The sequence below is a fragment of the Phaeodactylum tricornutum genome, chromosome 4, assembly GCF_000150955.2.
Source record: "Phaeodactylum tricornutum CCAP 1055/1 chromosome 4, whole genome shotgun sequence".
Lineage (NCBI taxonomy): Eukaryota > Bacillariophyta > Bacillariophyceae > Surirellales > Neidiaceae > Phaeodactylum > Phaeodactylum tricornutum.
Genome location: NC_011672.1, coordinates 504500 through 527153, shown reverse-complemented (window position 1 = coordinate 527153; position 22654 = coordinate 504500). Strand labels below are relative to the sequence as shown.

The 22654-nt window shown below is 49.6% G+C and overlaps 12 protein-coding genes across 12 annotated transcripts; 5 read left to right on the top strand and 7 right to left on the bottom strand.

The window, feature by feature from the left end:
* Positions 1-1142: 1142 nt before the first annotated feature.
* On the top strand, positions 1143-1922 carry PHATRDRAFT_4266 (predicted protein; the record flags this gene model as incomplete). Its single annotated transcript, XM_002178493.1, has 1 exon — positions 1143-1922. A coding segment is annotated over one exon (780 nt), but the record flags the coding sequence as incomplete, so codon positions are not given.
* Positions 1923-2181: 259 nt separating this feature from the next.
* On the bottom strand, positions 2182-3011 carry PHATRDRAFT_44430 (predicted protein; the record flags this gene model as incomplete). The annotated part of the gene is made up of 1 exon (XM_002178207.1): positions 2182-3011. The coding sequence occupies one exon, from the start codon at positions 3009-3011 to the stop codon at positions 2217-2219; it is 795 nt and encodes a 264-aa protein (XP_002178243.1). The 3' UTR covers positions 2182-2216.
* Positions 3012-4070: 1059 nt separating this feature from the next.
* PHATRDRAFT_44429 (predicted protein) lies at positions 4071-5306 on the bottom strand. Its single transcript, XM_002178206.1, has 2 exons — positions 5052-5306; positions 4071-4688 (listed from the first exon to the last, which is right to left on the bottom strand). The coding sequence occupies exons 1-2, from the start codon at positions 5239-5241 to the stop codon at positions 4507-4509; spliced, it is 372 nt and encodes a 123-aa protein (XP_002178242.1). The 5' UTR covers positions 5242-5306; the 3' UTR covers positions 4071-4506.
* A 359-nt stretch (positions 5307-5665) lies between these two features.
* Positions 5666-6926, bottom strand: PHATRDRAFT_44428 (predicted protein; the record flags this gene model as incomplete). The annotated part of the gene is made up of 4 exons (XM_002178205.1): positions 5666-6026; positions 6185-6430; positions 6607-6896; positions 6917-6926. The coding sequence occupies 4 exons, from the start codon at positions 6924-6926 to the stop codon at positions 5697-5699; spliced, it is 876 nt and encodes a 291-aa protein (XP_002178241.1). The 3' UTR covers positions 5666-5696.
* A 242-nt stretch (positions 6927-7168) lies between these two features.
* On the top strand, positions 7169-8352 carry PHATRDRAFT_44427 (predicted protein; the record flags this gene model as incomplete). The annotated part of the gene is made up of 2 exons (XM_002178492.1): positions 7169-7433; positions 7542-8352. Coding segments are annotated over exons 1-2 (933 nt in total), but the record flags the coding sequence as incomplete, so codon positions are not given.
* A 346-nt stretch (positions 8353-8698) lies between these two features.
* On the bottom strand, positions 8699-10917 carry PHATRDRAFT_33858 (predicted protein; the record flags this gene model as incomplete). The annotated part of the gene is made up of 2 exons (XM_002178204.1): positions 8699-9298; positions 9379-10917. The coding sequence occupies 2 exons, from the start codon at positions 10915-10917 to the stop codon at positions 8699-8701; spliced, it is 2139 nt and encodes a 712-aa protein (XP_002178240.1).
* Positions 10918-11436: 519 nt separating this feature from the next.
* On the bottom strand, positions 11437-13317 carry PHATRDRAFT_33857 (predicted protein; the record flags this gene model as incomplete). Its single annotated transcript, XM_002178203.1, has 2 exons — positions 11437-11886; positions 11962-13317. 2 exons carry the CDS (start codon positions 13315-13317, stop codon positions 11437-11439), a joined length of 1806 nt encoding a protein of 601 aa, XP_002178239.1.
* Positions 13318-13750: 433 nt separating this feature from the next.
* On the top strand, positions 13751-15667 carry PHATRDRAFT_44426 (predicted protein; the record flags this gene model as incomplete). The annotated part of the gene is made up of 1 exon (XM_002178491.1): positions 13751-15667. The coding sequence occupies one exon, from the start codon at positions 13751-13753 to the stop codon at positions 15665-15667; it is 1917 nt and encodes a 638-aa protein (XP_002178527.1).
* Positions 15668-15721: 54 nt separating this feature from the next.
* Positions 15722-17593, bottom strand: PHATRDRAFT_44425 (alpha-mannosyltransferase; the record flags this gene model as incomplete). Its single annotated transcript, XM_002178202.1, has 1 exon — positions 15722-17593. The coding sequence occupies exon 1, from the start codon at positions 17465-17467 to the stop codon at positions 15722-15724; it is 1746 nt and encodes a 581-aa protein (XP_002178238.1). The 5' UTR covers positions 17468-17593.
* Positions 17594-19106: 1513 nt separating this feature from the next.
* PHATRDRAFT_10896 (predicted protein) lies at positions 19107-19622 on the top strand (the record flags this gene model as incomplete). Its single annotated transcript, XM_002178490.1, has 1 exon — positions 19107-19622. A coding segment is annotated over one exon (516 nt), but the record flags the coding sequence as incomplete, so codon positions are not given.
* Positions 19623-20372: 750 nt separating this feature from the next.
* Positions 20373-21308, top strand: PHATRDRAFT_33853 (predicted protein; the record flags this gene model as incomplete). Its single annotated transcript, XM_002178489.1, has 1 exon — positions 20373-21308. One exon carries the CDS (start codon positions 20373-20375, stop codon positions 21306-21308), a length of 936 nt encoding a protein of 311 aa, XP_002178525.1.
* A 39-nt stretch (positions 21309-21347) lies between these two features.
* Positions 21348-22181, bottom strand: PHATRDRAFT_44423 (predicted protein). The gene is made up of 2 exons (XM_002178201.1): positions 21849-22181; positions 21348-21741 (listed from the first exon to the last, which is right to left on the bottom strand). The coding sequence occupies exons 1-2, from the start codon at positions 22144-22146 to the stop codon at positions 21401-21403; spliced, it is 639 nt and encodes a 212-aa protein (XP_002178237.1). The 5' UTR covers positions 22147-22181; the 3' UTR covers positions 21348-21400.
* Between the last annotated feature and the right edge of the window lie 473 nt (positions 22182-22654).

Below are 22654 nucleotides of genomic sequence, written 5' to 3'. Positions count from 1 at the left end.
ACGACAGGCGGTTGACCACAACTGCCAATCCCCCAGAGTTCCTACTCGTCGCTCTTCGATTCAGACAGTGATATCGAGGCCACCATGTTGGGAAGTAGACCAGGAAGAGGATGACGGATCTCCTCGCTCAGTCCGGGCTGGACTTGATACAATTCTTGGACAAGCGTTACAGGAATGCAAAGAACTTGATGACGCCTATAGGGATTGCGATGAGGCCTCGATTGTTGCGGTCTTATAGAGTTTTAGACTGGGGTTACCTACAATTTCACTGTAATAAAAGAAATTTCAAACTTCGGTATTCGCTCCACCTCGATTCATTTGAATCTCTCTTCCACATACACCGTTAGTGGCATAGGTCTGTCAATACTTTTCTTCAGTTGGGACGTCAGTCATCTCGGAGATTGTCTCCCTTTGTTCAAGGCGGATTAGAGTAGGACAACGCGTCGGCTTTGTTGCGTTCAACAAATGCCCGATCGACTTTCGCTCGCCTCATTTTTCCTTCAGCCGTTGACTGTGAATTGCGTGTGTTGCCAAAGGAATTTACTGATTATCTCATGATTCCAAACTCCATCAAGGCTCTTCACTGACGTCAGAATCGGATTCACAGTCGACGCAAGGCAGACCTGTTTCCCTCTTTTGACTGTGAATCGGTCTCACAGTCAGCAGGTGTATCGGGATTCTTCGACGTTCTTGTGCTCTCCTCGAGTAATCTGAAACTAACAGTAAGAACAGCCCGGATCTCTCTTCTCCCCCCTACCCCACCAGCTTAATCCCACCAGCACAACGTCGCTCCGACTGTTTGTTGGTTCCTGTGATGCGAAGGCTATTTCTTCTGCATACATTCCTTCTTTTATCCTATCATACAACAGGCGCACTCAACTTGAAACACACCATGGGGCAGACCATTTCCTCAACACAGTTTTTCCTGTATGGGAAAAAGCATTTCACGCAGTAAGTCAAAGAAATGGATATTGATCACGGGTGCAAACTTGATTGTGATAGTATCGACTCTAAAGCAGAGAGACTCACTGATGATTTCATCGATTTAAATCAGAAATGGTTATCTGAAGCATATCAAGAAATATGCTGAACCGGTACAGGTAACTTCAAATATAGGGATTAATGAAGAAGCGGCGGATGGAGTCAATTTAACTGGAAAGGTTGTCGTCGTCACCGGTGCGAACTCGGGTCTTGGAAAGGAAGTTGCGACTTACTCTGCCGCCAAGGGAGCTAAGCTTTACATGCTCTGCAGAAGTAAAGACCGCGCCGAGGCAGCTCGGGACGAAATTATGGAAAAGACCGGAAATAAAGATATTGAAATAGTACTGGTGGATGTCGCGGAACTTTCCAAAGTTCGCGACGCGGCCAACACCCTGAAATCGAAGGAGCCAAAAATCCATGCAATCGTATGTAACGCCGGCGTTTTGTTGAACGACCGTCGCGAAAGCAGCGAAGGGAACGAATTGACTTTGGCGTCGCATCTTATTGGCGGTTCATACTTGCTCAGCAAACTTTTGATGGATCAAGTGAAGGCTGCCGACGGACAAGGTCGAATCATTATGGTGACTTCAGGAGGCATGTACAATTACAAATTTCCAGCATGGAATGTGGCGGCAAATACGGGTGATCAGAAGGAGAAATACAATGGCGTTAATTTATATGCGTATGCCAAGCGAGGACAAGTTCTTCTAGCCGAGCGCTGGAGTAAGGAATATCCCGATGTGACTTTCTGCACTGTGCATCCTGGCTGGGCAGACACTCCTGCTGTTGAAGAAGCGTTTGGCGACTCGAAAAAGTATCTAAAACCGTTACGAGAACCATGGCAGGGAGCCGAAGGTGTCACTTGGTTAGTTGGAACGGACCGATCCAATTTAGAGAGTGGAGACCTGTACCTTGACCGTAAGTCACAGCCAAAACACTTAGCAGGTCCCTTCTTTTCGGAAGGCTCTTTCACCAAAAACAGCCCAGAAGAGGTTGATGAGATGATGGAGAATTTGAAGAAGGTCGCTGGGATATAGAAAGGTATAATGTATTCGTTTGTACACACCTCAAGCTCATTAGAACGACTTTGCAAAGGAGAGTCAACCTAGTGTCAACATTCCACTGTCAATGGACGTTTTCGTAGGATTATCACACTCTCCGGCTATGCGGAAAAAATTGAGGCATCTGTAGACAAAAAATCCCCAACGGAGCGGGTAGCTATTAATAATTTACTGTTAACTGCGCTTCTTATCTTCGTCCTCAACGTCGTCACTGTCCTCTTCATCATCATCGTCGTCGTCTTCTTCATCATCGTCCTCTGGAGCTTCCACAGATTCTTCGGGCTTCATGGTAGCATCGACGGTGTACGTATCTCCGTATCGCTGTTTCATGGTTCTGTTTATGCTGCGTTTTGACATGCCTCCTATGATCATTCCAGTGAAAAGGAAAGTACACGGACCCGCCACAACAAAAAGCCCAGCTAGAACTACAATCGCAGCCGACTCACTCAGCCCGCGCTTTTTCAATGCTCCGACGACAGAAGTTAAGAGGGCTCCAATGCCCGAGCTTTCACTGCCATCTCTGCTCGCAAGCCCATTGCTTTCTTGTCCAAGTGTACCACTCGTAATCTCTTTCAAAGTTTGCGGGTATGCTCCAACCGTCGCGTCTTCGTACGCCTCGCGGTAAGCTGATTCAACGGGATCGAACGTGTCATCATCAAACATATGTTTTCTGACGTAGCGATCAACAATCTTATCGAGTGAAGGCGAAGTAGACGAAAGGACTCGTTCAATTCGAGCTGTTGGTGCAGTCGATGCTTGCGATATAGGTGCGTGAACTCCGGCCGCCCCGAACCAAAACAGAGTCGTGAACAACAGCGCCATGGCGCTTCGACGAAATTTCCGGCCCACAGCAATTCTCTTCGCATCGAGCCTCTGGATTACATTGGAGGGGTTCCGTCGTCTAAGCGCCGCGAAGCGCTTTAGCGGATCATCGGATCCTATCAGACCCGAGGAGAAGAGTGGCGACATGGTAGCGGTAGCGGAACATTTGGTCGCATGGTATCTTAATATCGACGCTGGTGGGGCTACTTTAGGTCTAGTCGAAGCCACCGAAAACGATGATATTCGCACTCCCTCTAGGACTAGAAAAAGGCATGCTAATGTGAAAGAGGACTTCCCCATATTCAAATCAGTTCGCCTTGCGTATAATGGGTGACTAAGCTGAATACTGTCGTTTTACTGGTGGCGAGTGCTGGTATCAGTCGTCTTGGAAAATTGATCGGATGAGCGCGGACCCCGTTGATAGTGAATGATCGATCTGTCTACAGTTTCAACGCTGTTCCACTTGGAACTCACTGACAGTTTTCTTGACGGTTAGGGTTAGATCAGCCTCGAAATTCACCCTAAAAAAAGGTAACTCTGGCAAGGAAGCCTGGATTAGACTATTACTACACAAGTGCTGTATGATGTTGAATTATGTGTCGAGTCCCAATTGGTAGCTCTGCATCGACTATAAAATCCTTTGCACCTATCCCCCTTTTCATCAAATACTAGTTAGAGCAATATTTTGCAATCGAATTAGCTAGAGCCGTGAAAATTGCTAATTCAGAACATCCGAAGCTGCCTGTACTGTATCTGAAACAGCTTGCACTGCATCGGATGTAATATCTGCTCCTGCCGTTGCCGTGTTTGCAAGCCAGTCGTCGATAAATGGAATATTTGTACCTTGCCATTCCCCAGCAGCTTCCTTTTCAGCCACCCACCGCCGAAGAAAAGGCGGTGCCGAGGTACCAGCTACGTATACTAAATAGAGTGCAACCACATTGCGAAAGCTGAAAAGCCCCTCGTCCTGATCAGTCTCCGGCACCACAAAGTCCGGATCTTCTGCTTTCATTTTGTTGAACTGAATCATCATATTGAGCGCTTCGGCGTCGAGCAAGAACTTGTCCACTTCTGCTTCTGCCTGCGCTCGAGTGAACGAAGGAATATCGGCCAAAGTTCTGTCTATCAGTCCTTCTTTGCTGTGAACAATAAAATTGTTATTGGCAATAACCTAAAATAGCGTAAGTGTCAACAGCGTAAACTTACCTGCCAATGTAGGTCGCGACGGCATCGACATCCACGCCGAGAGCAAGAGCTTCTTTCTCTATTCCGATCTGCTCATACGGAGAGACAGGCGCTTCCAAGACAGCGTCAAAGTCTGCATTTCCTGTTTGAACAACCGATTTTGTGAAGAAAGGCTGTCGCCGAATCCGGCCGGCAGTCGGAAACGACTCTGCTGACCAGACCACGCAAAACACAAATCCTGCCGCGTATATTTTCATTCCAATACGGCTTCGATGATGAATCGTTGAAAACCGAATTTTTCTGTAAAGCAAAGTAAGCTGTTCCTTCCGGTGTACACCCGACTACTTCAAATGAGAAGGTGTTTGGATTTGTGCAGTAACAAGTGTAAAACCGGCGGAGGGAGTGTGAACGTTGAAGTCAACGGGTCGGGGGATTTCTCTACCACTATTTTATCAGTTTACAGGGTCAGGGTCAATCTATTTGCGACACTTTCTTTGCCGGTTGTTGGAACTTTACAGCTAAGTAGGCTACACTTAACTGCATTCGCGGGTCCAAGAGACTCTTCATGACTGTGAAACAAAACATACTTGTTTTGATAGAAAAACAGGATTGCACTCTGAAACATCTGCAGCAAAGCTCCTATTAGCACAAGCAAAACCTTAGTTCATAGACTCATACAGCATATGTGTGGCTCAAAAAGATCCCAAAACCTTTACAGTTATATCAAAGTACACACTATATCTTCAACAGTTTCCATTCTATAACAAAGTCTCTCAAATCCGCTCCGAACATCATAGTACAGGGTATAGAAAATGACATTGGGCGCACATGGTTTCTTGGCATTGCGCTTTCAACCTCGGAAGATGGACCAACTCAGCACAGAAGTGTTTTGTGGATCAATCAATTGTCAACTGTGAGTTGATCACGTGCAGGTATTCAATGGGTCAAGAGGCCACGTGTGTAAAGAAGCTCCTGTTGCCCTTTTACTTTCACAAAAATAACCTTGCGGCCACCATATTATTGTTGCTTTAGCAGCTTTGGTGGCCTTGTCGAACAACACGTTAGAGAACCATGCAAGAAGGTGTTTGTAGCGATGTGTACTGTCAACTAAAGTACCAATGTGGACATATGATATTGTTTTTTGTGCGGATGAATACGAATTTTGGAGTTCGAGTCCGATTGTAATCAGCATGCCGATGCGGTAACGCACGAGGATGGTTTCGTGGGCACTACCTTTGCGCCTATCTCTTCATGTTGTCCATTCGTGTGAGTGATCGTTACGAGAAAGCCGCAAGCATACATACCGACAAACTTCCTGCGGTAGGAGCCCCCTATCGCCGTCTGTCCGCCATCCTAATCTATACGTTCCAAGCAACGGAAAGTGGCCTTCGCCGATACTCCATGGTGTGATTGACCTTTTACGATTAACAGAGCGATGCGAATGTAGAAAGGAGGGACGAGAGGTATGGGACAAGGATGCGTCCGAGCTCGTCGTGTCGATACCGTCCAACGGGAAGCGCATGTAGCAATTCCCACTAGATTGGTTAGAGGAGCAGGGTAGAAACGGCAGCATGCACGAACGAGTGAGTAAATGACACCGCAATGCGGATCCTTAAAATCGAGAAACAAGTTTCACCAAAGGGTACTTTAAATCTTATCAATCTTGGTAAAAGCTCCACCCCCAGTCACCTTGCGAAGTGCCTCCTTGTCTTTCTCCACGTCTCGTTCCGGATCGGTCTTTGTCATGGCTTTCATCATTGATTTGTAGCTAGCCTTCTTTTTCTTCTTGGGCGTATCCACAACGACCGGTTTGACTTCTTCCACGACGACAGGCGTAGTGTCAAGTTCCATTGGTTGCGATTCCTCCGCAATCATGGGATTGACTGGTGCACACAAGGTCGGCGACGACGCATTTCCCTGCTTCTTCTGTAACCCACTCCAGCACTTGGAGCAACAATCTTCCGTAGCACCGTTTCCCTACAAAGAGAACAAAGCGAACCGTTTCGGTGAGTGCCTCGAGTTTTTCAACGAGCGACAGTCGGAACGCGACCAGTGGGTATGACGCAATACATATGTTCTGTTCCGAGCGTCTGGTAAAAATACCCGGATGTCGAGAAATTTCGTATACAAAAAACGGTACCGTTGGATTTCCGAGGAACTACAGCGAAACCAGTCGGGATCGATGAACGGCGATACGACCATGAAGACCCTTTCAACGGAACGGATGTCTCCGTTCCGAGTAATCGACGTAGGATCATGAAATCCAAACGACAATCAAGCAAATGTTCTTCGCAGTCCCATTTCTTCAATCGCGAAACTCGAGACCGCTCGAACAACTTCCAGCCAACACAACTTCCGTCGGGGGAGTTGTCAAACGACACCTCTTTCGATACTTACAAAGAAACCGCATCCCATTTTACAAAGTTTGGGCTCTGCTTGAGTATTTGATGTGGTTGTTTGGGATTGATCAGCCATGGTAACGTCAACAATTTTCGGTGTTTTCAAGATTGTGGTGGGTTCTGGAACAAGCCAGGGAAGCAGCAAGTCGCACACACACACACGACCGTGTGAATTTTTTTATGGAGCGCGGCTGGAAGAATTTCACGAACGACCCAGCGTCAGGCCGGCCGAGTATTTTCCGTGCGTTGATCTTCCTGCGGTAGAGAAAACCGAAAGCACGGCTCCAGACGTGAAAATAAAATAGACGTGTGGCGAGTTCGCTGACACCGGAGGCTTCTCGTAGAAGATGTAGGGGCAAGCGCGCAAGACTGCGACAGGCTTTTCTTCCGTCTGTGTCCGAACGGCAGGAAAATGGAGTCACGGACTGGATGGCCTTTCGCAAAGGGTCTATGTCACATCCTAGTGACTGTGTCGCATGGCTTAGTTGTTCTTTCTGTTTTCTGTTGGATTGATATTTCTGCATCCATAATCTTTCTAGGGGAAGGTCATCCAGGATTTAGTTCCTTTGGTCAAACGGCATGAAGAATACGTAAGATGCTTTAAGTAGCGGAGTTGCAGTCGCAAAGCTCAATACTCCGGATAGTTGACGTTTGCGAAGCGTGGCAATGACAGACGAGGCAAACCGATAGGAAGTAGGCGTCCATCGATGTAAATGATGTAGCACCGACGCATCCCGAAAGGGTCAACGATGGCGCGATTTTTATAATCTTAGTGATCCTAAGGAAACGACTCCGTCACCCCGAGCCTTTCGTTACTCGCAACCAGTAGAAGCATACAAGAGATTTGACTGGCTCGCGTTTTATGCCGTCCGCCTTAGTGACCGCATTTTCTCTCTTTTTTCTTTGCAACCTTGGCTGCACTCCTCAAGCGATGACGAGTAGCCTTAGACTTCGGGTCGTGTCGTACAATTTGCTTTCATCACACGTGAGTCTGCTTCGTCTTCATTTCTCACCAGGTTTTGTCCAGTACCGAGTATTCTATTGATACTAGACTCACGCTGATACTCATCCGCGCGTTTTTATCACTCCGTAGCTTGCTACAACAACCCAGTATCCGACCCTGAATCCAGAACACTTGGATGCGAAAAATCGCCTTCCGCTTGTCTTGAATAAGCTGGAAAAAGAGATACAGTCCAATCAAAATGTAATACTCTGTTTGCAAGAGGTCTCGTACGACTGGGCCGGATCTTTGCATACCTTCTTGGCCAATAGAGGATACCATCTCGTTACCGGATCGTACGGTAAGAAGTTCAACGGATACATGGGGGTTTGTTTAGCTTGGCCGCAAGATTCCTTTGTTGTCGAAGATGTAGATATTTCACGAATTGCCGATAAGCGTGAAGGTGGATGGCCGGTCAACGAAGAGCCGCCATTGCTTCAGAAGGTATGGTCCAAGCTGCAAACCGCGCTCGACAAGCCATTGCGAAAGCTGGGTCTCGTTTCGGGTGAAGATATTGATCATTGGGACATGTCGGAACGTCGCTTTAACGTGCTCGTGTCCGCCACTCTCAAAGAGAAAGCTTCCGGACAATCCTTCTGCATTGGCACGTACCACATGCCGTGTGCCTTTTATGCTCCCATGGTCATGACGATACATACCGATCTGGCAGCACGCCACGTGCAGCGACTTGCGGAATCACACGGATCAATTCCGTACATATTGGCGGGAGATTTCAACTTCAAACCGTCCGATCCCTGCTATCGACTGCTCACTACGGGGGAAATTGATAGCACGGATCCCTATCATCCGTCGCCGAAGGGTGGGGTCGAGTGGAAACCTTCTTCCATCAATATGGCGAGCGCTTACGCGGTGTCGGACCATGGAGAGCCGGACTTTACAAACTATTCTCGCTCCAGAGATAACGAACCCTTCATTGATACCCTCGACTACATTTTCTTGGATAAGCGATGGACCGTTAACGGCGTTTTGCCCATCGGTAAGCGTGAAGAATCCGGCGGGCCTTTTCCAAATTTGGATAAGGATGAGCCGAGTGACCACATTCTAATTGCAGCCGATATTGAGCTTAAATAGGTGTTGCACAACCGCTATTGCATTGGCAATGAATACGAACTCCTGTATTGTTTCTCTAATGCATTCAAATAGATCGAAAGCAATCTCGGTCTTGCTTTACACAGTAAAGGCGTGGCGTCCTTGAAGGAATAATCTCTAGTTAATAATTTCTGGTGGGCTTAGATTAAAGGTATACTTGATGGGGCACTCTGAGAGCGCCCCATCACGATGCCAGAGTTTTGACGGGTAATATCCATTTCTTCCTCACCTTTCTTACAACACAGCGGCGTTTTTCGACGCGACAAGGTTTCTCGTAGGAAGATGGCATACGCGGCCATGGCTACAACAGCAAGAGCACCGAATGCCAGAGTTACTTTTTGCCCCGTCCCCATTGCCTTCTTTTCGATCTCAAATTCACGCCTCCAGTTCGACGGACTGCTCCATTGCTTAGGCCAGTTACTACCAGTACCGGATACCTGACCGTTCCTATCGTATGTTCCCGATGTCAAGGAAGCAATGAACGAACATACCTTGGCCTCGTTCTCGCCTTGCTGCTGAGACTGATACATCTGGTCATATTCGTCACAACTTTCCTCGTCACCGGTACAATTCACCCCTCTTTGGCTGGTCTGATTACTGTATACAATTTGTCCGTACACTTGGGTAGGACTTAGATTCTTGTTGCATTTTCCCGACAATTGGTAAAGCGTGGAACACACTTGCGCTACACCCGCTTCGCCATAGTCTGCTTCGTACCATTGTTGAATGCTAGTGGAGTTCTGTTGGAAAGAAAGCGAAACTTATGAGTTGCTCGGTGTCTCTCAAACGTAAAAGTTGGAGCCGTTGACCCTCTACTTACGTCAGCACAAGGGATGCACTCGTCAGGAAACAGATTTGCATTGTCTTCGAGTGGATCATATCCCAAAAGGTCTGTGACAGGAATGTCTGATGAATGATTGGAGCAGTATTGATCGGTAAAGACTCCGAGCTCAATCGATCGTCCGTTGCTGTCACAATGCGGCCCGATATAGAACTGGCCATTCGTGCCGTATGCGGAATATTGTGCGTCTACGGCAGTGCACTGGAGAAATTCCGATGCTCGCCCTTGTTCGCGTTGTTGTTCGTAGGAGGAGCCATACGTATCCTTCATGTAGGAGATGTAGTTCTCGTCTTCCAAGATTTCCATACAAGAAGTGTATTGGTTGGAGCAACTCTTTGAACTACTGTATGCACAACTTTCCACTTCATCTGGATTTTGAAACCAACTTTCATCCCACCCCTCCGGTAAATCGCCAAACAGGCTGACGTCGTAGTAGACGGGTTGGTTTTCGTCTAGAAGCACAAACGATCCGTTGTATTGCGACACGTAGCCCCATCCAGCGTAGAAAGTGCCACCGTCCTCGAAATATCCGTTCAAAAGTGGACGCCCGTACCAGTTACCCATACTATCCCAGCTTCCCTGCTGACTGTGCTGCTGGTTACTGGACGAGCTCCAGACTTGTGCATTAGCGTTATTTTGCCACCAACGGTTGCTGCTTCCGCTACCGTTGCTACTACTGTCACTGTAAGCCTGGCTGTTGACATAGTTCCCGTTCCGGTAGTTATTTGCGTAGTTTCCATTGTTGGAATTTAGAACTTGCCAGTACATGGCGGCCATTGTATCGTCATCGTAGTTGTCGTTATACCCGTTGGCTTCTTGGTAGTTTGCTGCCCACTGGGCATAGAAAGTTCCAGCGGCCTGGACAGAAGCAGACTTTAGGGCTGTAATCTCAGAGACGAATGCTTTGAAAGACTGTATAGACGCGCATTCCTGGCAGTACATGCAGAATCCACGAACCCGATCTTCTTCCGTAGAAATAAGGCCGCCCAGGAACTGATCCATCGAAACAACGTATTCTCCATAGTTGCTGCTGCACCCAATGTGATTATTTGAAGAGCAATCCTGTGTGGGACATAGTCGGAAAGTGGCAAAGCGCCGAGCCTTTAATACACCGTCGATTTCTTCGTCCGCAGCGATTGCATCGTCATAGGATTCGACTGTTTGGCAACCTGTGTACTTCAAGGCGTACTCAGTAATTTCGAAACCAAAATCCTGCTCGGCCATTTGCTCGTTCCATTCGTAATCGCTTTGATTGTCCTGGAACTGGTCATCATTCTGGCCACTGTTCTGTTCATCATCACTATCGTAGTTGTTTAAAGCGCGAGCTTTAGGCTGTGACATAAGACGGAGCTTCTCGTCGAAATTTCGGCGACGAAGGCGGTCCTCTACATGAAGCTTGTGTGAATGCTGAATGGCTTCTTCAGCGGCTCGCTTGAGCTCCAGGCTGAAAATTCCTGCTTCAATACTGTCTAAAGCTGTTGCAACTAAGAACGACAGAACAAAGGCAACCCTCGTCATCTCCGGCCCTTATTTTCTTCAATCTCGAATTGGGGAAGCAGGTTCAAAACTTCCGTTCCCGATCCGGACATTTGTGGGTCGAACAGGTGTGTGAGGTAAAGAATCTCCCCGATAGGAATCAGCGACAGTCTGTAATTACGGTTATATGGATGTTAAACCTAAGTAAAAAATTCAGCTCATCGCCCGGTGCTTCGCTAAAATTATGTCTCATGCCGATGTTTTTTAATATCTTTTCATTCTTAGGCTTAGGTCCAATGAAACGAGTCATTATTCCATCCTATGTAATATCGATCGATCACGGTATGTGATATATCAGAGACGTCATTTGGGGCTAGAATTCTATAGAAAGTGTGGTCACTTTTCCGACCTCCCAGCGATGTTCATTCGTCTTTCGGTTGACTCCGTTTCAATTCTGTCGACTAGTAGCATTCAGCCGAGTAATATCTAATGATGCAGACGCGCATAAAATGTGTGTCACATTAGACAACTGTTCTTTGAGTAGGAAGGTAATCGTCTCCATCAATTGCTCGTGCTGCTTCCCTTACAGACCAATGCACCGCTCTCACGAGGCGGCGACTTAGATCTCGATCGCATCATGACAACGCCAGAATTGATTCGCGATATGCGACCAGCCTCGGACCGGGCATCAATCCACATTCTCCCACCGTTGTAAGATGCAGCGACTCGCGTTGGGGGCTGCCATGGTTTCCGATACTTTAGCTTCTTTGTTAGATAAAAACAATAAGTGGCTAACCCCAATACTGCTCCAATTGAAAGAAACAGCCCGAAGACTTGGAGGCTAGACGCTCTTTGAATAATCTTCGAATACTCCTGAGGTCGATTCCAGTGCGACAACTGGAAACCAGATCCAACGATCGCTTCCCCATGTTCATTGTAATTGTTCTCAACTAAACTAGTGATAAACGTGCAAACAGCATCTTCATCGCTTTCCTGGCTGGCCTCTTTGCTCTGTAAAGGAAAGATGAGATTGTGTATTGGACAACCCAGATAAGGCAATTCATCACTTGAAGACCGAAGACTTACCCCGTACGTTGATTGTGAGGAAATGTGCCGGTTGCACTTCGCGCTATATTCATAGAGGACATTGCACAGCGGGTAGGTAAACTCGTTTGTTGCGATAGCATCATCCGTCACGAGGCCGTAGCCTTCAGATGCTGAACAAGATATGCAGGTGTTATCATAGTAGGCACTCATGTCGATATTGTCGAATGTTGTTCCAGTGTACTTGTTAAGGTGGGCAATGTCGCCTATGTAATTGCTGCATTCTCCATCGCTATAGATACCCATACCGATGGCGTGTCCGTCTTGTTCACAGTGTGGACCAAGATGAACGGTCCCGCTGGCGACTTGAAATGCTGTGCACTGAAAATATTTTTCGTGGGATACGGAGTACGCCGAGTACGACTTGCAGACGTTGGCGTAGCTAGAGCAAACACTTTTAAAACTGCACTTTCCGCTGGAGTTGATATACCAGGGGTAGTTGTTGTAGTTGCTGTATTCACCGCTGCCGTTCGACGAATAGTATCCGTTGTGATAGTCTCCGGTATACTGGTTGTATCCATTGCCCAGTTGGCGATTCCCACCATCCCAGTAGCGATTATAACCCTCCCAGTCATCCTCTTGGGCACCGTTGCTGTAGTAGTTGTAACTCTCGTCCGTTCCGTCGCGGTCGTCGTCTCCGTATACACTATCATCGTCCTTCGCTGCGCCAGCGTCATCGGTTGAGTACAGATCGTCCACGTATGTGTCATCGTCGTACTCATTCTGACTACTGTTACTGTCAGTGCTACCACTTCCTGAGGAGTCAAAGCTCATGCATTCAGTGCAGATCTCGCAGTATTGATCGAACTGTCGAAAGTGATACGTGGCCATAATTTGAAGATAGTCGTCCATCGGTAATGTATACTCTCCGTAGTTGGAGTTGCAGCCCAATTTGTTGAAACTGCTGCAGGAGGTGCTCGTACAGAGACGAAGAATAACGAAACGATTTAAAAGAAATGGGCTTTTTGCAGAACTGTTGGATGCTTGCGAATCGCTGAAGGTGTGAATGTTCTGGCAGCCCACATATTTGAGAGCGAGCTTCGTGAGGTCCAAACTACTTTCCTGATTGGAACTCGACATACTGTTGCTTCCGTCCTCGTAGTTGTTGGCCAAATCACGAGAACTTTGTACCTTGGTAGCAGCCGTCAGGAGCTCATCGTTTAACGATGAGCGCGCTCTTTCCAAGTGTCGTTCCACATCCGCTTGTTGCATGGCTTGCAAGAATTCGGCTCGGAGGAGGTGCTCCTTGGTCTTGGCATTGCGAAGGACTGCAGCACGACCATTCAGTACAAGCCACGCTAATAGAATTGATTGTCGTAGCGGCGTAGGGTTCGCCATGGTTCCCGATTCTGAGGAAACAAATGTGAAGATTGAACCTGAACGAAGGACGAATGAACTTGTCGATCACCTTCCAACAAGCCAAACTGAAAGTGGCAGTTTCAGGACTACGGTCAGATAGGAACCTTTATATATCCTTCATATCTGTTTTCTTTTCAATAAATTCACGTGAGATACGTCCCAACCGACAATAAACTCACAGTCAATGCCAGTAAAATATCCGACGCGCGTGCAGTGACTTACTGTTGAAACCGAAGTCTTCGACAATTGCATACAAAGCACGCGCGCCTTCCGATCGCAAATCGGCATTCTTTTTTTTAGACAGGGAGTGCGTCACCTACACGGGCTCGGCTACAGTCGTTTTCTTGCACTGGTTTCTCCATTTCGTAGGAATCCGGGTACCTTTTCGACTTTTCGACCTTGGAGGCACAGAATGAATGGCGGTTTGACTCTGCGTCTGGCACGTGAGGGAAGTATCAAGAATCTTACCATGGCGGTTTTGTTGGAGACGGATGTGGGGGACATGGTGATAGATCTCGATGTCGAAGGTTCCCCGGAGTTAAGTCGGAATCTCTTAAAGTTGTGCAAGGCACGATACTATACAAAAACTTTGATTTACAACGTCAATTCGCGCTTTTGTCAAGCGGGTGATCCGATCGGTGACGGCACCGGTGGTGGGTGCATGTATGGTCTCCTGGATCAGCATTCTTCATCACCCTTGGCGGATATTAGACAATCGCAACGACGATTTTTGAAAGGGAAGGGACGCAAGTTGAGTGCTTCGGAATGTCGAGAAAAAGGAAGGGTGGTTGCGACGGAATTAAATGGGGTGCCCGACACAATCGGATCTCAGTTTCTGATCACTCTCGAATCCGGAGAGGGCCGTGCACTTGATGGATACGTTAGATCATCAATCGTCTCAGACGAGGCCTCGAAGGAGTCTGGAAAATCGGTCTCTTCGTTCCTTTCGCTTGGCACGGTTACAGAGGACGTTGATGGTGCGCTGGACAAAATCGCAGCTTCATACTGCGATCCCGACGGTCGTCCCTATGCCGATATTCGTATCATTCGAGCCCTCGTAATCCACGATCCCTTCGACGATCCCGAAGGTATGGACGAGCTGCTGGCAAAACGTGATGTTGTGGTTCATGCGGAAAGCGGACGCGTAACGTCGTCCCCGTCGCCTGAACGACCTGTGGAAGAAGCGGTTGCGGTTCGGATTCCCATCAGTCAGATAGAACCAGACGAGGAGGGTTTAACAGAAGTGGAGCTCCGTCGTCGTGAGGAACAAGCTCAAAAACAAGAAGACCGGGGCCGTGCGGTTGTCCTCGAAATGCTAGGTGATTTGCCCGACGCCGACATTAAAGCCCCCGAAAATGTGTTGTTTATTTGCAAGCTCAACCCCATCACTCAAGACGAAGATCTGGAACTCATCTTCAGTCGATTCGATCCTACAGTGAAAGTAGAAATTATTCGAGACCAAAGCACGGGTAAGTCTTTGCAATATGCTTTCGCCGAGTTTGAGGAAAAACAGCAGGCCGTGGAGGCTTATTTCAAAATGAACAACGCACTGGTGGATGATCGCCGTATAAAGGTTGATTTCAGTCAATCAGTGTCGAAGATTTGGAACAAATACACGCAAAAAATGCGCATGCCGACTGGTGGTCCGGGCGGGACTTTTCAAAACAGTGCAAGCACGGGACCCGGTGTCTCGAGAGGGCGGGGTGGAAGGCATTCGTGCCAAGGTGGCAACTGGCAAGTTCGCAATGATGATCGACATCGTCCTTCGGAAAGGTCGGATATGCGCAGCTACTATGGAAGTCCCAATCGATCGAATGATGACCGTCACCGGGATAGCCGTCGGAGCGCCGACGCACGCAAGATGGACTGGCAACGAGACCACCGAGATAAAAGGGAGCGCCAGAGAAGCGACGACCCTTCCAGTCATTCGAAAGGGGATAGGAACGGATCTAGGCACCGAGGCAGGGCGGGAGACGGTGATAGACGCAAGCGTGATGAACGGACCCACGAAGACCGAGAAAATGATCGCGAACGTCACTACCATACGGAAAGAGATGCTGGTCGCATCGATGATGGCCGGAGTCACAGTGTTAGGCGTGAATATGACCGTGTAGAGCGAAAAAGGAAGGATCGTACCGGTTATGACGACAATTATCACAGACGAAGCAAGTCTAGCCACCGACACCGAGACGAAGGACACAAGGAGAGGAGGCGGGATAAGGAAAGAAGCTACTCTGGTGAGGACTCGCATAGAAAAAGCGAGCATCGGGATCGAGACCATGAGAGGAGCCGTCGCGATAGCAAAAGAAAGAGAAGGAGTCGGAGCTAATGTTCTTTAAATGTCATTCTCTATTCAGCTGTTAAAGAGACTTTAACGTTCAGGCTATACAGTACTCCATCCCTCCTTTTCAAAGACAAAAATCGTATCGTGTGTCTCTATTCGAAATTCTCGAAGGCAGAGCCGGGGCTGCCCTCGCGCAGCATCAATCGTGTGAAATCCGGGAAGCGGGACCTTGCTTTCGGAAAGCATGTGAGTATACGTGGACGAATTGCTGACCTTGTTATTTTCCTCTTCGTATCCCGACTTGTCAAAGATCCATTCCACTCCCGGTGTACTCTGGGAAGCCGCTCGTTGTCCAAAAAGCGAAACGCCGGTCATGGCAGAGGCAACATCAATGTGGACCCGTACCGTGCCATACTCCACGTGTGATAGTCCAACATGCCGTGCCAGTCGCTCCAAGGCCTCACCTCCAGGATAATTGGATTGAGACACCGCCGTAAAAGCCACGCTGCCGACGAGCGTTACCGCAACGGCGGCCATCCCGCCCCAATACGCCAACCGCGCCGTCTTAGTCGCGGGCTTATCCTTGCGGGGCAAGGCGGCTTTGTGGAGACGATCCATCCCTATCGCCGCCGCTAGATTGAGTAGCGGGAGAACGGGAAACAAAAAGCGCATTTCCTTGTGACCCAAGCCGGAATACAAGGCCACAAATCCAAACGCGGGCCACAAGAAGGGCGCCCACGATTGGTCAAGCCACGAAATTGCTACCTCTGACGGAGTCGTTGGGGGGAATCGCAAGTGGCGTTCCCAATAATCCAATTTTTCGGGAAGGCGAAGTATTGACAGTGGAACGAGCAATGCCGTCAAAAGCATGGCTTTGGGCAAGGCCGACGTCCAGTACCAGTGCCAAGCGCTGACGCCCCAATCCGACGACTTGTTGAGAAGCGTGTTGTAGTAAAAGACCTGACCTTCCGGCCATACCAGTGTTACTTGTTGCCACAACAAACTATCGATAGGTACCGTCACACACAGAATGACGATACCCGTCGCGACGCCGATGCGTAGGGCTTGTCGGACCGTCAGCTGTCGTTGCCACAGCCACGAGAGTCCCACGGTAAGGAGCAAGAGGATCAGATCACAGCGGAAAACTCCGGTTGCCGTAACGAGTCCAATCGCGGCTTTGCGGATCGCCGCGTGTGGCCCAACCGACGAGGGTTGCACCGGAGCCCGCAACCAGTCGCTGTAGACGTGCAAACACACCACGGTGGCAAAGACGTTGGGCAACATCCGGCTCGCGTAAAAGGGAACGTGAAACTGACACGCCGATATCAGGAGTAGGTAGTTGCCCATTCGGGTGGGTGCAGTCGTCGGCGACGATGACGTGCGTTGCCGTGGTGGGTAATTCCGCAGACGCACGTCCACAGCGCGGGCCATGCGGAACCAAGCGTGCGCGTGCAAGGTCAGTAGCAAAAAGCGAGCCAATAATTGTAGCAGCCAGGGATGGTGGGAGAGGTCCCAGCCCCAAGGCAGCAGCACGAGCCGACAAGCGTGACACATCGCCGCCAGGAGAAGCGGTCCGACAAAGGTGCGTGGGACGACGCCGGGATATTGGAGATGATCGTAGGGAGCCGATCCGGCTGCTGCTAGTGCCGCAGAGGTACCCCGTATCCGGTTATTGTCGGAGAATAAGGATGCAAAGGCGGGTCGAACTCCGTAGTAATACATATCGTGGGTAGCCTGTAGTTGAAAGCTTTCTTCGACTTTGGAATGTGGACAGGCGTACAGATACGCGGTGAAGACCGCGACGAGTAGAGCCTGACACAGCGTTCGTGGGGCGAAAAACGTCATTGTCGATTAGCGGATGCGATGTTATTGCGACAGGCGGCGCGATCTGCGTTGTCCTGTGGCATTAGCGAATCAATCTTTTTCCTTTGATTTCAAGCAGCATGCGGCATCCGTCATGGTGATGGCACTAAAAATAGGCCGATTGAAGCGCAGTGTAGTATAGTACAGTCCAACAGAGTCGGTAAGTATCCTCCATGCGATCCTGAGGTTCTTCGGTCATCTAACAAACAGTCAATCTCACGGTCCATTCAAAAAAACGTACCGGTATTCCATATCGTTTTCACTGTTACCCAATCCAGAAATATCACTAAAAATAAAGGTCCTATATGACATTCTTTTATAAAAAAATTCTATATCGGAGACCGATTGTTTCCAGACTTTTCTTAGTCTGATCTATCCACGTGGCTCTGCTATACGGTGGCGAGGGTGGCGTACGTACCGGTATCCAAATCGCCCCCACCAATCCATCGAACTCGGGGGTTGGCGGGCAGGATGACGTGACGTTCCTCACGGCCACCATCGGAGCGATGCGAAAGTGTGTGGGATATTGTCTTGGGAGCGAGCTCTTTGTCATCATCACCACCGTTTACCATAAGTCGTTCGTTACGACGGTGTCGACACCCGACACTCTCCAGACCCTCCCAGACGTCAACGAAACGACCGCTGGTCTTTTGGGTCGAGAGGTCTGCGATTCACCAACCGGAGGACTCGTGGTGCGGGCAACCATCACAATCGTATGCCGACCCAACGTCGTCCCCATCCTTTCTCGCTTCATTCGGAGGCTCGTTGTCTCCGCAGTATGGCTGACGTGATCCCGATCGTAAACTCACCGCGGATGTCTTGGATGCTGCTATCCTCCGTCCTGTTGCTGATACTATTGGATGCCACCGAGGCCGTGCGGTGGACCTCGGTGGCATCCACCGGATCGCCCTTTTCTCCCGTGGCACTCGGAGTCCGATCGGCCTGGGTGGGTTCGGGCTGGCGAGTCAGATCTTCCGCTTCGTCGTCCCGACAGGGCAGTCCGTCGCGAGTACTGTCCGTTGCGTACGAAAGACACGCAGACGAGGGAGACGAGTCGGAGGAGGAACAACGCGCTGTGGAGAACGCCTATTGGCGTCCCGCAACGGAGGCGGATGCCTACCGACTCCGACACGCGACTCACGCCTATCTACAACGACCCAAATACCAAAGTGAGACGGAACTTGATCATTTAGAAGCCTTGACGATTCCGTGTGCGTCTCGCGCGAATCCATCACCCTCCCACACGTTTCCTCCCTCCGATCATCGCGGCGGAGCTGCCGCCGCCGTGGCCTCGCGACCCCTTTTGTTCTGGGAGACCATGATCTGCGGAGCCACTAGTCGCTCTATTGCGCAGACGATTATGCATCCGGCCAACACCATGAAGACGATTCTGCAGAACGCCCGCCGCGGCCCGGCGGCCCCCACCATTGTCCAGCTCGCACGACCGGAAAACTTTCGACGCCTCACGCGCGGGGCCGGCGCCAACTTTCTACTCAGTCTCCCACACGGAGCCGTCAACTTTGCCGTCCTCGAATTGGTGCGCAGCAAACTGGGGAATGTGGTGGCCGCCTCGCCGGGTCTGGCGGACAACGCCGCCAAATTGGGACCGGGTCTGGACTTTTTGTCTTCCTGCATTTCCACCGTGACCTGCTCGGTCGTTTCGACGCCACAAATGATGATCACGGACAACATCATGGCTGGCAACTACCCGAATCTCGGGGCTGCCATTCGTGGGCTCTACCGGGAACGAGGTGTACTGGCGTTCTACCGGGGGTGGTGGCCCGGTTTGGTGGGCAAGATTCCCTCCTACGCTCTCACCTGGACCTTTTTCCAACAGCTCAAGACGGCACGAGATCGACTTTCGGATCGACCCGCCTCGGATATCGAAAACTCCGCCATGGGATGCTTGGCCAGTGCCACCACGGTTTGCATTATGATTCCCATGGACACCATCAAAACTCGATTAGTAACGCAAACGACCGGGGTCGGCGCGGAACTGGCCTATAAGGGTATTGTAGACTGCGCGATTCGAGTCTTTCGGGAAGAAGGCATCGGTACCTTTTACCGAGGATTGCCACCCCGGCTAGTCAGTGTAGTACCGATGATTGGGATTCAGTTTGGTGTGTACGAGGCCATGAAAAAGGTCATGCTCCGGCGCAACAGTGATCTTCACTACAACGGCACCCAGAGAGCAACAGTGCCGTCCGCTCGTGGCGGGAAAAGGAACACAGCCGCCGCGGTGGAAGAGTATGGCCGTCTGCAAATCTTGGAAGAAGCCGCCATGGAGGTAGCCGCGAGTCCGGAACATCCGTATCCCGCGCCGCAATTCCTGAATAGAGTACACGAGCCAAAGAAGAAAACAAAAAAGCAAGCGCTCCGCAGACAAACGAAATAAGATTCTCATTCGCTAACTTTCCAATTTTAATATTTGTTTGCGTTTGGTGAGCGACAGCTAGATTGACGTGTTCGTTGGGATTGCTGCCACACTTTGGCGGCAACCATGTTTTGCTTGTTCTGAAAAAGAATGTTTGTGTCCGGCGATTAGGTTGGCAATTCGGTTGACCAGGCGACTAGCGCGTTTTTGTCGATTGCCTTTAGAGATGTAAAGAATACCACCATACGCACCAAAAGTTGGTCCATCTTGACCAATGTGCAGGGAAATCCCCTGTTTGGATTGCTATACGTTCACAGTGCTTGTGTAATGTAAAAGTAAATGCAAACCTCTCAATCGTGAACCGTGTAAGAGTTTTTCGATTTCGGGACTCACCGTTGAACAACCCTGTCGTTCAAAATATATCTTTGTCGGAACGATCATGGTATGAATAGGAAAGGTCCGGTCCTTCTCCATAGTCGCGGCTCAAAATTGTCACCAACTTTTAGAGGAAGGATGGCTCGTAACGAGTGCAGTGTTGCCGCTTCGTACTACGACTTGTACGCCAACGCCGAGTTGACGACAGCGCCGCCATCCAATTCACCAGCCAACGAGGATGGGGATGAGCAAACACTTTGGGAGGAGTACGAATGGACTGCCGAAGACGAGCAAAAGGTGGCCGATCAATTACAGAAATCTGCCATCCGATGCAAAGTGGTCCCATCGTTTCGCGTTGAGGATGACAAAAGATCTTGGGACGACTTTTACGGACGTCACCAAGTCAACTTTTTCAAAGATCGGCATTATCTAGCCACCGCCTTCCCGCAAGAGTTCGGCCCCACCTGCTCCGCAAACCCTTGCTTGGTGGAATTGGGCTGTGGCGTGGGGAATGCACTCCTTCCTTTGTTAGAAGACACTAGACAGCGATGGACTGTCTACGGCATGGATTTAAGCGAAATCGCAATTGCCCTGTTGAAGCAGGACACACGCTTTACGACAGCAGCAGTGGAAGGTCGGGCATTCGCCTTTGCTGGTGACTTGTCTTGTGGCGTTCCGGAACCCTGCCGAGGCGTCGCTACCGTGGCTTCCTTGCTCTTTTGCTTATCGGCAATCCCTCCAGCGCACCAGGCGGCGGCTGCGCGACACGCGGCTGCCACACTTGGTCCCGGCAGCGTGTTGGTGTTGCGAGACTACGGACGCTTCGATGAAGCCCAAGTAAAGTTGGGATCACAGCGCAATCGATTGATAACAGACAACTATTATCGCAAATACGACGGCACCAAGTGTTTTTACTTTTCTCTGCACGATCTAGAGCGCTTGTTTGTACAGGAAGCGGGGTTGGATATGCTGGAACTCGATTACATCCGCCGGGTGTACAGCAACCGCGCCCAGCAATCGACCCGACGTCGCGTGTGGGTACACGCACGATTTCGGAAGCCACTTGACGCGTAGTATTTTCATTACGGAATGGCAACGAAAGAATTCCTATGTACTAGTTCGGTTTCTACACAATGTATACCAAGAATTGCTTCCCTTATTCTATTCTAGCTCTCTGCGGGTGTGCCCGCTACAGAAACTAGATTGATGCAGTAGCGGTTTCCGGACTTGTCAGGAATATTGTGTCCAAGATGCGTACCAGTAACACTGACACACTCTCCATCCTTTAGACAGCGGACGCTGTCCCAGACGGTTTCTTCATCGCGAAAACTGGGCCAACCATGTTTCTGGGATTCCAGAAGAAACTCTTCCATGGTGCGCCCCACAGGAGCTGTAAAAAGGTGCACACCGGTGACGGAATCGTAAAATTTGATGGGCTGCTCTTCTTCCTTAATGGACTTGAGAAACTCGGTTGTTTGCCAGTACCCAGCGTGCTCAGCGTAGTGGCCTATAGAAAATGCGAGAGCGTCGAAACGGTGAGTATTGATATGTTGAATTTGTCGCTAACTTGGAGCAACACGACTCCCACACATTCATCGTCAAGCGAGTACGTACGATTAAAGTTGCAAATCCGATCGGCGGTATCGAAATCGCAATTCCACCTCAAGTTCTTCTGAACGGGTTTTTCGGAAGTTCCGTGCGCCTTGGGAGACATGACGTCTTCCTCAGCCATGACGGGAAGCTTGCCCGAACTCGTACTGAACAGCTTATCGAATAAGAAGGCGCGGGTAGCTCCCCCTGTTGGTAGGACTGCGGCGCGCTGCTGATGAGGAATAAAGGCCGACGCCGATCGCATCGTCGATGACGTAGTCATCGTGAGAGCCACCGATAGTGAAATGCTGCTCAGCTTCATTATGCACGCGTAAGATGATAGCTTGGAGTTTTGTCGATACTGCTAGAGAGCATTTTATGAGCTCTGTGTCATCGCCCGGCATGGTGGGTCGTATCTTGGAAGTTGTCGTGGAATCTAGCTTTCGGGGTTCGCTGACTGTGACTTGACCGTGTACCCAATACGTGTTTCATCCGTCCGTCCGTGACGTAGACATGAGTTGAGTCTTTTCATATGAATCAGTCCCTAGTATGTAGTGGGTTGTATGTGAAGGACACATGATGTCGTACAAGATGTCGTGATACGACATCTACATTCCAAAAGCGCGGCCACACGTTTCTACACTTTCGTTCACTCTGTCGGATCAAATTGTCGTTTAATATGGGAGACCTTGCAGATACTTGTTGCCATCCAAAACCTCAGGCAACCGAGTAAAACATATGCTAGCCAATCTCCAATCACTGTAGACCGCAGTTTACACAGCTGCGGACCTTACTAAATTTCTTTGGAAAAGGAACCAGCGTTGAACGAA